Consider the following 14,442-nt stretch of genomic DNA (forward strand, 5'->3'; position numbering starts at 1 on the left):
ATACATGCAGCAATTTCATCTAAAACAAATTGCCTCTTCTCTCAGATTCTTAAAGGAGTAGTTCACCTTAAAATAAAGTTGTGATTGTGTAATTGTGTCATTATTCACTTCCATCATGTAATTTCAAAGCCTTCTGATTTCTTTAAGCTATACAATAAGCTTTGTGTGAGAAACGGACTGGAATTTAGTTTATTTAATAATCTAATAATCTTCCACTCCAGTAAGCAAACAAATCATTCATTCTGGTTTGCTGAACTGAATCAAACCAATCATTTATATCATTCAGCAATCAGACTTACACTTCTGTTTTGGTTTTCATGGCTTCAGAAAACTTTGAACATAGTACTCGGTTCGTATTGACCACTTTTATGATACTTTTATGGTGCTTTTTGTCATTTTTGGACCTTGACACCTCCAAGCTTGATTCATTATCATTATATTGAAAGGAATTTTTAAACAGTCCAGGATATTATTCAGAAATCAATCTGTTGTGAAAGAAACTCATAACATAATTTTTGGGTGAATTATTCCTCTAAGGCAGGTCTGTCTTTCACCCTCCTGAATGGACCAGCACTTTCCACTTCTGCTAGGCCATAGGACCATGGTACATTTGTGCCCTAATATGTAGACTAGTTGGGTTCTGGAGCTGCACCTTTCAAAGCAATGAGTAATGACATCATAAACAGAGGCAGCCTCTGGGGTTTCTGCTACTGTCTGATGCTCTGCTCTGCTCCAGACATAGACTTTATTGGAACAGGCTGTCAGAATCCCAAGCAGTGCCATGACCATTTCTTAAATGCAATGGCCAATCAGAGGTGTTTAAGTTAGCACTGTGTAGCGGTGAGTGGTTTCTGATTCTGCACTCTCACAAATCCTCTCAGTATAACAAACAATTATGTAAATAAGAGATTCATTGTGCAGTCAGCTTCATTATTATAATGGGAATTTGTGAGATGAACTTAAGATGACAGTGATTATAAAGGAAGCGCTCTGTGAATGCTTTCTGCCATGCCAAATCCCGCATACAGTGTGCTTGCTTTTCTATTAAAATTAACAACGGTTTGTGAACGTAGACGCTTTATTAACAAATAATTTATCGGGAGCTTTCATGCTGGGATGTGTAGGTTGTGCGGTGACACAAAACTTGAAACTTTCAAGGAAATCTAAATGTGTTTTTAAAAGGGAAGTGCATCTCCTTAGCCTTACCCTGCAGTTAATTCACCCTTATGTTTTTATTATTATTGTGTGTTGGTGGAATTTATGAGCTTTTGTGACTCATATTTATGAAGTGTAGGCATAATGCAAATGGTTTTGTTGTAGTTGTAGGATGGACCATCTTGTGTTTTGGTGTTGTTTTGAAGGTAAGGTAGGCAATTTTCAGAGAGGCTAGCAATAGCAAGCTAGCTTTGAAATCATAAGATCCCACCCTCCCTTCAGAGCATCTCCAAAACCACGCCCCCTCCAAAACACGTGAACACGTACAGCAGGGAGCAAACAAAAGTGTCATGAGAGACAGTGTTAAACTATCTTATGTCTCAAAGCATATAACCTTACAATAATAATATACAACTTAAAGGAACACTCCACTTTTTTTGAAAATAGGCTCATTTTCCAACTCCCCTAGAGTTAAACAGCTATGCTAAGCTATGCTAAAAGTGGTACCGCCAGACCCGGAGATCGGCTGAATGGATTCGAAAACTCTAGGGGAGTTGGAAAATTAGCCTATTTTCAAAAAAAGTGGAGTGTTCCTTTAAAGAGCACTGACCTGTATCACCTGACTGCTGCAGATTCATTTCGGCATTGATAGTGTTGCCATTGAAACACATAAATTCGAGTCACGAACCACTCCTAGTATAATGTCACGGGTTTTCATCTCTTACAAATTACGGTATACTCTGCATAGCATGAAACGCACTAATGACGGGGTGCGTGGAGGTATGGAAATACATACATTTATCAAGATGTGAAGAGATTTTTAACCAGCATAACAAAAAATGTTTCTGGAACAAATCACCTACTCTGCCTTTAATATAGAACTATGTCTATTTCAGTTATAAAAAAATGCAGATTGTTATTGTTTTGGTAAATTTCTGTTTCTCAAATCATATACAGTGTGCACCCCTATGAAAATGAAATGGCCCCCCATTCTATATGTTCTGGCGTCGGCCCTGGCCATGACTAGTATTATGTTTAAAATGAGGGCAAATACGGTCTCACACATGTACATATATCAATGTATCTAAACTTTGACACAAACTATTCAGAATAACTGTTTTATTAGATGTGGGGGATGTTTTAAGCTTCACCCTGTCACAGATATATTGCAGTGCCACATCACACTCCCAAGGAAGTTCAGAAGGATTTATTGGCATTGGCTTTTGCAGCTTCACTGTTGACTTTGCTCTCATGCTGATATTTAAAACCGAAGATTGTTATTTTGTTATTTTATTAAATGTCATCACATAGACTGTAATGAGCCAGGAACATTTGAAGAAAATAAGAACTGCAGTTATCAAAAACCCAGAAAGACATATGAAATTAACCCTTTTGGTAACACTTTAGTGTGGGGAACATATTCACTATTAACTACGACCTTTGCTTCAATAAACTCATGATTTACTGCTTATTAATAGTAAGGTAGTTGTTGTAGTGGTTAAGTTTAGGTATTGGGTAGGATTAAAGGATGTAGAATATGGTCATGCAGAATAAGGCATTAATATGCACAATAAGTACTAATATGCAAGCTAATAAGCAAGTGAGAATTGGTCCCCAAACTAAAGTGTTAAATTGAAGTGACAGCAAGACATTTATAATGTAACAAAAGATGTCAAATAAATTCTGTATATATATGTATAATATATATATATATATATATATATATATATATATATATAATATATATATATATATATTTATATATATTATAAATACTATTGCCTTATTTCAGTTTCATAGTTGGCAGACTCGGCATGCTTTAGTTGTTCAGCAACATTTAAGCTTCTGTTATTTCCTTTCATATACTCTGTCCATGGAAATGTTTTTTGCTCTGAATCATTCATCATGACATGGAGAGCATTAGCATAATTCTTTGAGAGGGCTATTTCAACAGGTTTCTTATTTAATCGTGCAGCTGCTGTGCTTGCTCTGACTTTTAATTCTGTGCTGAAAACAGAACAGCCCACCAGGCCCTCGTGATGCAAATGACTGCACTGACCTCAGTCATCACTGGACACTTCTCAGAGATAGTGTCACACAAGGACAGATTAGATGCTGCTGATGATTGTCTGGCAAATGTGGTTTGTTCTTAGATAGTGTCACAGAATGGTGTTACTTAAGAGTGAGAGATCTGATGTTCCTGTCTTCTACATGCTTCATGTGGTGAAGGTTAAAGAGCTTCTGATAATAGAATAGTTAGATTCCCCTTGTGTTAGAGATTAAGTGTACTGACAGTGATAATCAGAGTCATGAAAAACCTCAGATCAAAACTCGAGTCATTAAAACATTTTAGATAATTTTGCTATTGTGATCTCTAGGCCTTATATTTAAACGTTTTTACCTTGAAAAAAATGTCTTCATGCCTTAAAATAGCTTGAATGTAACTCTAGATCCTTGCCTCATTTAGTATACGCAGTTCTATGAATATGCAAATGAGCCCCGCCTCCACTAACTCGCACCAGTTTAGAGATCCACTCGCTGATGATCACACGTTGACGCGATTGGTTACAAGGTAGTTTGCACGGAGCCCCAAACATGACATGCAGGAAAAAAATAGTAGGCTAAATTGTGCACACGATTTACTAATTCGTTGCCTCGATTTACTAAAACGTGCGCACGATTTGCCATTTCATTCCCTCGATTTGCATAAATTAGTAAATCGTGCGCACAATTAAATTTTTTTCTTGCATGTCATGTGCGGGGCTCCGTAGTTTGTGACGTCAGAAACACCAGTGATTTCATACCGTGTTTTTGAGACTGTATTTGGTTCACTGCAGTTTTAAGGAGAAAATCCTCAACAATGGTGTTGACTTATGAATCTGCAAATGATTTGTCTAAAAGCATATTAAAACATATAAACAACATTAAAAGCTTGATTTTCACCACAGGGGGACTTTAAAATGTCATGCAAAATTTCTGTGGTGAATATAGATTTTTTTTCTAATTATGTTCAGCTCTAAAATAAATAAATTGCAAGTGAAATATTCAATAAATCTCTATAAAATCTTTGTTAAAATTCGTTGTCCATTAATCATAAACTGACTGGAAAAATTATGACAATGCATTAGCTAAAAGTTGCGGGAAACCCAATTCACATTTACTGAATTAAAAATGTTTGTACGAGAATTTTTCAAATATTTTTTACATTTTATTATTTCCAAATATACAAATATTTAATGTTAAATTTATATGGTAACACTTTACAATAAGGTCCCATTTTGCTTGCATTAAATTGTATTATTTCACGTATTGTATGTATTAAATTCACACTGCATTATTTTCACCATCAGCCACTGTTCTGTCTAAATACGCATTGCTGTGAGTCATTAAAAAACCCATTATATACAGAGATTAGGAGAATGTCTCTCTTCATAAACACCACATATTTTCTTTCTGCTGTAGTTTATCATTATCATTGCCTTGCCCTCTAAGGCACCACCTCACCTGCTCCCTCTCTCTGTCAGCTTTGAAACAGGTGTGCAGTGGTAATGAGTGTCTTTTGCATAGCACAGTGTGTTCTGGGAAAATAGAAGTGAGGGAAGGAACGAGGGAATCAGAGACGTGAAGAGAGAGAGAGAGAGAGAGAGAGAACGAGAGAGCGTGGTAAGATGGTTTAACTGTTTATTTTGGTCTGTCTCCACCTGGTCTTGAAATGCCTTGAACTCAAACCACTTGGCGACAAAACTGCTAATTCATTCTTAAAATATATACCAATCCATGCAGCCCTATAATCTATTTTTGATGGTAGTTAGATACAGAAATGTTTAAGAAAATGTTTCAGACTTTAACCTTGCTGTATGATAGCTTTTATACAGTCAGGAAAAGCATTTTGGACATAGCAAAAACTAACTACTTCCATTTCATTGTGACTGTAATACCAAAATGATCAATTAAAATAGCTAAGTCTAATTAAAATGGACTGTTTTAGTGTTTAATGTGTATTTTTATGTTTATCAAAATAAAACACATTATTAGTTTAGCAGTATGCTACTGGCAAACTTTATTGAAATGGTACTGTGTGAATGAGTTTTATAATCCAATACTGTATCATTCTGACAGATTCTCTTTCTTAATCACAGTACAGTGTAATAACAATTGGCACTCAAAGGTTTGTGAATGTGTCATAACCCCTACTCAGTGCGATTAGGGTTAGAATAGGGTCGTATTGACCTTTTTTTCTACAACCACAGCTTTAGCAACACTTTCTCTGTAATAACACCTGCAGTGAAGGTCAAATCTGATTTTCTGCCCCCTCAGCATCCATTTAGCATCTTGATGCTTTGAGCTACAGCTATGTGAACTGACCTCACAATTCTTGAGTGCTGCGCAGTTTTAATAAGATACTCTGACGGCTGTCTCATTTGGCATTTAAATACAGCTTTTAAAAGATAAAAGCTTGAGTTGTTTGCTCGACCCTGGTGCTTAGTAATTTAAAGGCAGCCATCTGAGAAAGAATGAGGCATAATGCATGCTGTGTTATTTAATGTTAAAAGAAATTATCTTTTAAAAATGTTATGTAATGATATATTCAGAAAAACAGCATGATTGTGAGTGTGATTTTTGATGCTTTTATACAGTTCAATAATAAAATATTGAGTAACTTACATTTCCTTTCAAAGGTTTGTGATAAGATTTTTAAGAAAGAAATTAATACTTTTATTTAGCGAAGATGGTTAGACAATGATAGTTACAAAAGATTTCTATTTCAAATAAATGCTGTTCTATTGAACTTTCTAATCATAAAAGTGTTCTGAAAAAAACATCACAGATTCCACAAAAATATTTTAAGCAGCACAACTGCTTTCAACATTGATACTAATCAGAAATATTTCTTGAGCAGCAAATCAGCATATTAGATTCTAGAATGATTGGATCAAATGGAATGAATCGGTTCTATGAATAATTCAATGACTCACTCATAAAGCCAGTTCACTTGTTTTGCTCCTGAATGAATCATACATTTTTTTTAAGTGAATCACTTGAATGAATGATTCATTGACTCATTTATAAAGACAGTCACTTGTCGCCACCTACTGGCGAAACTATGTAACCTGCAGAAAGAATCACTAAAAATCCCCACTTGAGCAATCAGCATCCAGAACTAATTATTCATTTGTATAGGCTAACTGGTTAACATTTATGGGGTATGCGATTGTTTATGCTTTGTTTGATAAAATTGGCCATCATCATTTCAGTTTTGCAGAAACTATTTTGATCAAAAGCCCATAAATATATGCATAAGGATCATTGTTTCCTTGCTTTTCATGTTTTGTGTATTTTAATGTTATCCATTCACAGCACAATGTTATCCATTCTCTGTTTGGGATGAAGTTACGGGACTACAGAGTTAGCCAGGGTGATTTTAGTGTTTAGGTTACAAGGTGGAATTGATATTTAAATGTATTCCGACTGTCTCGCTAAGGATTGTGATTAAGTCTCACATCTGCTTTGCGTTAAACAGAAGACTCTGTGTGCTAGAACTGGCTTATACTGCGCATACACACACACACGCACACACACACACACACACACACACACACACACACACACACACACAATCAGAATACAGAATCAGCATAGTGAAACGGAGGAGTCTTGTCTGTATTTTAGCTGTGTCTGCTGGGTAAAGCAGCATCAAGTAAAGGCACTGCATTTCCCGGAGGAGTCTCATCTCATTTCACTTCTCCTGTCTGGTCTCCTGCTTAGAAGATGTGTTTGCTGCAGTTTCGGTGAGCAGGGGTTCTACATCAGAGCTTAGATAATGCATACTTTCACCTCAAAGGCAACATTTATTTTCTTATGTGCACAGATCAAACAACAAACACATATTTTAACTTCATATCTGAAGCAAAATGTCTACACTTTTAATCTTTTCAGTGCACCTGTTGTACTGAACTTTCTCATCTCTCTTCTGAGTCACAGAGTTGTCTCATAGTCATTTTTACAATCAGTTATTTAACACCTGAATTTTAAATCCTCGGGTTTTCTTCGTGATAAGTACTTTGGCAGGAAAAAAGAGACATAAAAATAAGAAAGACAAGATTTCCCCAAAAAGTATGAACAAAATCCAAACATTTGCCCTTTTGATTGAGGGAGCATCCAAACCTGTCAAACACTGACTCAACCAGTGTCGTGAATTTGGGGCGGGGCTAGCTGTTTGATTGACCAATGGCAGACAGGGAGAGTGCTGTTTATGGGCTGATTTGCATGTAAAATGTATGAATTAACTGAAGATAAAAATAAAAAGTAAAAAAAATATATATATATAATTATATATACACTTTCTAAACTTTTTTTGTTATTATTAAAATAGGATCACTGTATTCAAAGTCGGCATGAACCGGAAGTTGCGACAGTCTTTTCTTCAGAATTGTTGTGTTTGCTAATTGCTACCCGCAAGGAAAGTAAAAATGCAATTCATACTTTCTATTAATAGTTTATACCCTAAACATCGCCTTAATAATCCCAATCAAATTCGTTATTCACAATTGCAATTAGTAAAATTGCAAAATTCACCCGTCTCCTTCTGCATTGCCTTTCAGTAGCAGCCGTTTGCTGTTTCTGTGAGGCATGAAGCCGGGAAAGTACACAGGGTGACAGAAAATTACAGAGGAAACGAGAATGTACCGAATTTGCTGGAAATGTGAGGCCTTTGAAAAATGACATAGCACAAGCACTAATGTTACCACAGGGTCAGTTATTGTGTTATTTTTGTTTGGTATTGTTTTTTGCCCTGCTTTCCAGTGCAGAGAGGGAGGGGAGAGCATTACTGTTTCTATTCTGGATTAGGTTGTGAATGAGCAGCTCTGTTTCTCCCTCCTGACTTTCTCTCTCCCATTCTATTCTACCAAAATAGCTAATAAAAGATAACAGAGCCTTTATAGAGATTATTATAAAGCCATTAGCCATTATTAAAATCCGGCATTCAGAAATATGTTCATTATTTTATAATCCAACGCCAGGTTTACTGAATGTAATTAAAGTTTTTATATTTCAGTGCTTAAAATTGTGGTCAGCAGCTGCACTTTAAACACTGGGTTAAAATGCAGATAAAATATTTGCTAACAAAATGATGTTAAGTTTAATTGCAGTGCCTTCTAGTGGAATGAATATGCTACTACTTGCTGATTACATTGTACACTGTATAAATGTTGAGAAAAATTTTAAGGCATGATGCATTTAATTTTTGTTTGTCTTAATAAATGCTACTTTGTTTAGCCATTTTGAATTTTATTAGGTAAATGCAAAAATGTCTTCAGCTAATAAATTCAGGGCAGCTAAAGTTTTTAATATATGATCAATTTTTCATTTACACATAGTTAATACAATACAAATTCTGCTATTTCTTCTGAAGAAGAAACGTATTGCAATGCAGAGATAAAATATGCAACAGTCTAATATAGACCGACATGGACGTCAATAATAGCGACAGTCAAAACAACAACAAAAGCATAGTCATCAAACAGCAAAGCAATAAGCATATAGTAAACACATAATTTATTCATGCTGCATTGCATGCTGGGAGCTCATAAAACCTTAACAAAATAGAAAAAATAGTTCAGTATGGAACTGTAACAGCTCTTTTAGGCTGGTTAGGACAACATTTGGGGGAATATTACTTCTCTAATGTATTTTTATGTAGATTTAAAGTATTTTACAAGTCTTATCTGTGACTCTAAAAGCCTTGCATTATAGATAATTTTGCATGCTACAGTATTATTAGAGATATCTGAAGAACTTGCATCTTCATGAAAACATATTCCACAATCGCTTGCTTGGGTTCTCCTTCACTGATGTCAGAAAGAGTGCGATGAACTTTTGTACCATATGCTCATATGACTCATGTGACCATGTGTGTGTCATCTCGGTTTTGTGCATCAGTGTGCAAATGTGTGTGTTGTATCAGCTCAACAGGAGTAGAAGACGTGATTTCACTTTGACAAATTCCAGCAGTGCATAAAGGTTACAGTACAGGAGTCGCTGCAGGGAAACAGTGCATTAACTTTCCGAGACACTTTATTTCTTTGGAAAGGTAGGTGAGAGGATGCTAAGGGCTCTTAGTTCTAGACTACATTGCTGGCAAGGACCATTTCAGTGTCATGATCAAATATTGAAACTGTGACAAATTAATGTACACATTTATAATATACCTTAATTAGCCTATTAATTATTAACAGTCCTCCAGGTTTAATTGGGAAAGCTTATTATTAAATATTTACATAAGTTATAGTGCTGCCACAAGAGTAATGGCAACTTGGGAGTTTTAAGACACACACACACACACACACACACACACACACACACACACACACACACACAAAAAAAAGAATATGTAAGAGAGCAAATCCAAAGTGAAGCCATTATTCCTATGGAAATGCTTCAAATCTTGAAATCATCTTCTCACTTCCCAGTGAGTGTCATGGAAACGAGTTAAATTCAAGCTTTAAACATTTTGTTTGACTTCTATTCAATATACATGTGGGTATTTTGCTTCTGTTGTTTTATTCAAAGCATTTTATGGCATTTATATTTCTCTCTCTCTCTCTCTCTCTCTCTCTCTCTCTCTCTCTCTCTCTCTCTCTGTGTGTGTATACATGATATTGGTATTGTTATGAATCTACCCACACATCTAAATCATTTTTGCATAGAATTAGAAACTTAATAAGCACTCATTGCCATGACAACTGAAACTTTTTACAAGAAGTCTCAAAGCATCGCAGTATTGAATATCAGACATTTTTCAGTCTTGCAATCACTAAACAAGTCTCTGATTCTCGCCAAGGCTACGTTTATTTGAATATGGTGAAATATTATTATAATTAAAAATAGCGGTTTTCTATTTTAATATATTTTAAAATGTAATTTATTCCTGTGATGGCAAAGCTGAATTTTCAGCATCATTACTCCAGTCTTCATTTTTCAGAAATCATTCTAATATACTGATTTGGTGCTCAAGAAACTTTTCTTATTATTATCAATGTTAAAAACAGCTGTGCTGCTTAATATTTTTGTGGAAAACGTTTTTCATGATTCTTTTATGAACAGAAAGTTCAAAAGAACAGCATTTATTTGAGATAGAATTCTTTTGTAGTATTATAAATGTCTTATTGTAATTTCTGATCAATTTAATGCATCTTCGCTGAATAAAAGCGTGAATTTTTAATTTCACTGACCCCAACGGTAGTGCGCATTTAATTAACCTTTTTTTTTTTTTATCTTATTTCATGTATTTATATATTTAATGAATTAATTTTATTTTTTAAATCCTTCAAATGAGTCTCTTTGACTCTCTTGTATATCAATATTTTTTTTTTTTTTACTTTTATTTGAACATTGAACAATGGCTAGATCAAAATGACCCAGACTTGTTGCAGTAATAACATGTTGAATTATGTGTCTGGGTGAAGCAAAGAGCACAAGAGAGCGTTATTATGGCAATCTGGTACTGTTGAGAACAGCAAGATATTTCCTCAAGTGCTATCTTGTAAATATGCCTTGATTTGTCACAGAAAGTGTAAGGTACATTCTGTATTTTTTAGAAACAGCAAATAATATAATGGTAGGCCTGTCTGCAGGCTCTGCCTTAATCCGTGGGGTGGAAGACAAAAGGAGCCCATCTTGTATTTTTGCCTTGACAGACAAACTTTCTTTTCTTCTTTCAGCAAGTCAAACCCTTCTGAACATGGAAATAATGATGAAATGTCTGCTATGTCTTGCTGACATAAAAAATGTGACTATAACGTCATTGTTTTCCAACTTATTTTATTATCAAAATACTATTTAACATGATGCATTGTTTGTTTTATGGATTTTAGTCTGCTTTATGTCAATTCTCAGCCCACAAGACTGTAACTCAGTGTTCATTTTTCTGGTAAACACTATGCTGTGCTGTCAGCAGGGTTCATCTGCCTTTTGCCGTCCACACCCTCTTCTCTGTGGTATAACACACAAACAAACCGCCATGAGCGTGATGTATTCCTCCTGCTTCTAACACTGTTGTCACAGGCCGTAGGTGCATCAGATTTATGAATGTTAGATTCCGATTCCGAAGGAGATGTTTGCAGGAAATGCGTGCTATTTCTGATAACAACTTGAAAATGAATCGAGTTTCACAACTCCAGGTGCTGCCAGAACACTGTGTCTGATGCTCAACTTAAATTCACACTTATTAAAAAACTTTGATGTATTTTTTTGGCCCTTTATAATCTCAGGTTGGTTCCACATTTGTTCTTCAACCATCTTAAAGGGGTCAGTAAACACCCAAACAAAGAACTTGTTCACGTAGTGCTCGGTCATCCCGTATTGAGGATAATCAGCCATTGGTCACGTTTGAGATGTGACCACTATTCTCCTGGGGGCGAGAAGAACAAACAAGCCTCTGTTTATAAGAGTAGCTGGAAGGCTGATTTTAATGCCCCCTTGAACATCTTAAGGCTCTAAGTGTATTCTGTCTGCTTGCTTTCTATCTTTTAGATTATTTTAGGTTGCAAGAATTTATATCAGTGCAAAGATGTAAATGCAACTTTTCAAAGAGCTACATGGACTTATAATCACTTTTAGTTTTCATGTTTTTATGGAGATTATTTTCTATTTTGGACCAATACAAACACACACTACCTTTAAAAATATAAGGGTAGTAAGATTTTTTTTTTTATGTTTTTGAAAGAAGTCTCTTTTGCTCACCAAAAAAACATATTATCTGAAATATTATTACAGCGTAAGCTTTTTGAAGAATACGGAAGGCGGAAACTGATAGCCTACATTTTTTCAGGATTCTTTGATTCATAAAAATGTCAAAAGACCAGCATTTATTTAAAATATTATATATATAGTAACAGTGTAACAGTCTTTACTGTCACTTTGATCAGTTTATTGTGTCCTTGCTGAATTTGAACGATAGTGTATCACTTTTTTAAGCAGAGCACAATAAAAGTGCATATATTGCATTTTGACAGTTTCGCCAGTTGGTTGTTAAAGACAATTTGACTACCAAGCCGAAACCAAGCAATAAAAAAAATCTCATTCCATTACGAATGTTTTACTATATATAGAATAGGGAAGTGTTTTTACTGTTACTTAGAAAGGACAGATTTACGGGGCTTGTGCAGTTCTTTTTTTCCAGTGCATAAAACTTTCCTCCCACAAGTGTCAGCATAGCCTACCCTGAATGAGAACGATTAAAAAGCCACACGAGTGGGTTTTTATAGCACACTCCCTAAAAGTTCAGACTCTTATAATTTTTGTAGCTTCTGTTCTCATTGCTTTGTAAGATGTGCAAGTGTGTTTGTGGGTATCTGCACGCACACACACACACACACACACACAAAAAAAAACTAAAATCAAAGCTTCACGCTGATTGGTTGTTCGTCATCTTCAGGACACGCCCCGTCTGCAGAGCATGAGGGCTTCATGCAGAGACATCCGGTCCCTGCTGTTGCGGCAAGTACTTTCAAACACTCTTTCCAGCTTGTTTTTTTTTTCAGACGTTATTTTCGGTACATTTCAAAACAGTGCGTTAGCAGGTTAAAGTGTGGGTTTGTTAAACCGCCAGAAGGTAATTGCTCCGAATCACAAGGTCAGCGCTTGAGCTCGTGTAAAGCGCTGTGATCATGGTGCTGAAATCAGAAGATGGAATCGGTGAGTGGATCTGTTAAGTTTTCACATTTGCAGTGACCAGTGGTGTTAAAATATCATCATAGTTGTGGTCTTCTTTGTTTTTGTTTTTGTTGAATGTTTATGGAAACAGAGACTATCGATATGCAACAGGTCCATTCATGCTTTCTAAAGAGGAAGGTTAAATAATGTCCGATTTGTAAACGAATCATTTTTTTGAGTCGGATCTTATCAGTGAATCGATTAAACCGTTTCACAAAACCAGTCTGAACGATTTGTTTACGTATTGGAGTCAGTTCGATTCGTGAACCAAGAACTGGGGCCATTAAGTAATTAATCATACATTTCAAGTTCACATTAGACCAAACTACTTTATGTAACTGACATGAAGAAGTTATGACCAGACTTAAAGAAAAAATTTGAATACTAACTTGTAAGACTAGTCTAAGCAGTTTAATGCAACCGACCAGAGACACTTGATAGCTGATAGCGAGAGCATATGGAGACAGTGCAGAGAATTACTGGACTGATTTGGTAAAAAGTTACTTTAAAGCATAATACAGCATAAATAATTAAAATAATTGCTGAATCAGATTTTGAACTGGCTCTTTGAAGTGTATTTTTCTGAAGAATTGATTTAGGGAAATAGTCATGCTTAAATGGTCAACAAAACTGTCTTGATGTGGTGTGAGCTTAAACTGTTAACAAATGATAACATTTCTATAATATTTGTGTAATAAACACTTTGTAAAAAGCATATTAAAACAATCCCACACAAGCTGATCTGACCTATACCACGACTCGGTTAACTTTAATGACCCAGTGGATGGAGTCACTCTTTACCTGACCTATTGATATTGGATGCCAGTGGGTTCATTTTCATTGAACTCAATACATAATTTATCATGTAGAGAATCTATCTGTCTGTCTGTTTGTCATATTTTTAGCCCATTCTATGATTGCTGTTACCATTGTTTTTCTGAGATTCAGTGGGAAGCATTTCCTAGCCCCCCATAAAAGGATTAGAATGACACTCCCTAAAGTGGCTGTTTTGATCTGAAAAGAAAATAGCAAAGGGGATTTGATTAATAAGGCTTGATTTAAAATTTTTATTACTCTTTGCTTCTTTCCCTTTTGTCCATTCAGATGAGTGTTAAAGGGTTAGTTCACCCAAAAATAAAAATTATCCCAAGCTTTACTCACCCTCAAGCCATTCTAGGTGTACATGACTATCTTCTTTCAGATGAACACAATCGGAGATATATTTAAAAATATTCTTGCTCCTCCAAGCTTTATAATGGTTGTGAATGGGGGGCCACATTTTGAAGCAAAAAAAAAAAAAATAAGAATGCATCCATCCATAATAAAAGTACTCCACACGGCTCCAGTGGGTTAATAAAGGCCTTCTGAAGTGAAGCGATTGGTTTTTGTAAGAAAAATATCCATATTTAAAACTTTATTAACTATAATAACTAGCTTCCGACTGACGGACGTACACCTCGATTTGTGGCGGAAGAGTAACCCAGGACCCGACGCAATGATGCAATGAAGAGCGCAGAGGCTCAGAGGATAGAGCAAAACAAAACACCGGTCACGAATTAGAAGTCTAAAACA

The 14,442-nt window shown here is 35.4% G+C and overlaps 1 protein-coding gene across 7 annotated transcripts in view; it reads left to right on the forward strand.

Moving 5' to 3' along the window:
- The window catches only part of cyth1b (cytohesin 1b), a 77,251-nt gene that overhangs the window by 28,830 nt on the left and 33,979 nt on the right, over window positions 1–14,442 (forward strand). Inside the window, exon 1 of one of the 7 annotated variants that reach the window (XM_051915479.1) lies at window positions 9,225–9,247. The exons of 5 other annotated variants lie outside the window; for them this stretch is intronic. Coding sequence is in view for 1 of the 2 variants with exons in the window: in XM_051915475.1 (XP_051771435.1) it covers window positions 12,825–12,852 (28 nt within the window). In the remaining variant the exon portion in view is untranslated. Of the gene's footprint in view, window positions 1–9,224; window positions 9,248–12,591; window positions 12,853–14,442 lie in introns of those variants that run through there. One more of the 7 variants, XM_051915475.1, reaches the window with a different exon arrangement.

Source organism: Ctenopharyngodon idella, chromosome 12, assembly GCF_019924925.1.
Source record: "Ctenopharyngodon idella isolate HZGC_01 chromosome 12, HZGC01, whole genome shotgun sequence".
NCBI classification, from domain to species: domain Eukaryota; kingdom Metazoa; phylum Chordata; class Actinopteri; order Cypriniformes; family Xenocyprididae; genus Ctenopharyngodon; species Ctenopharyngodon idella.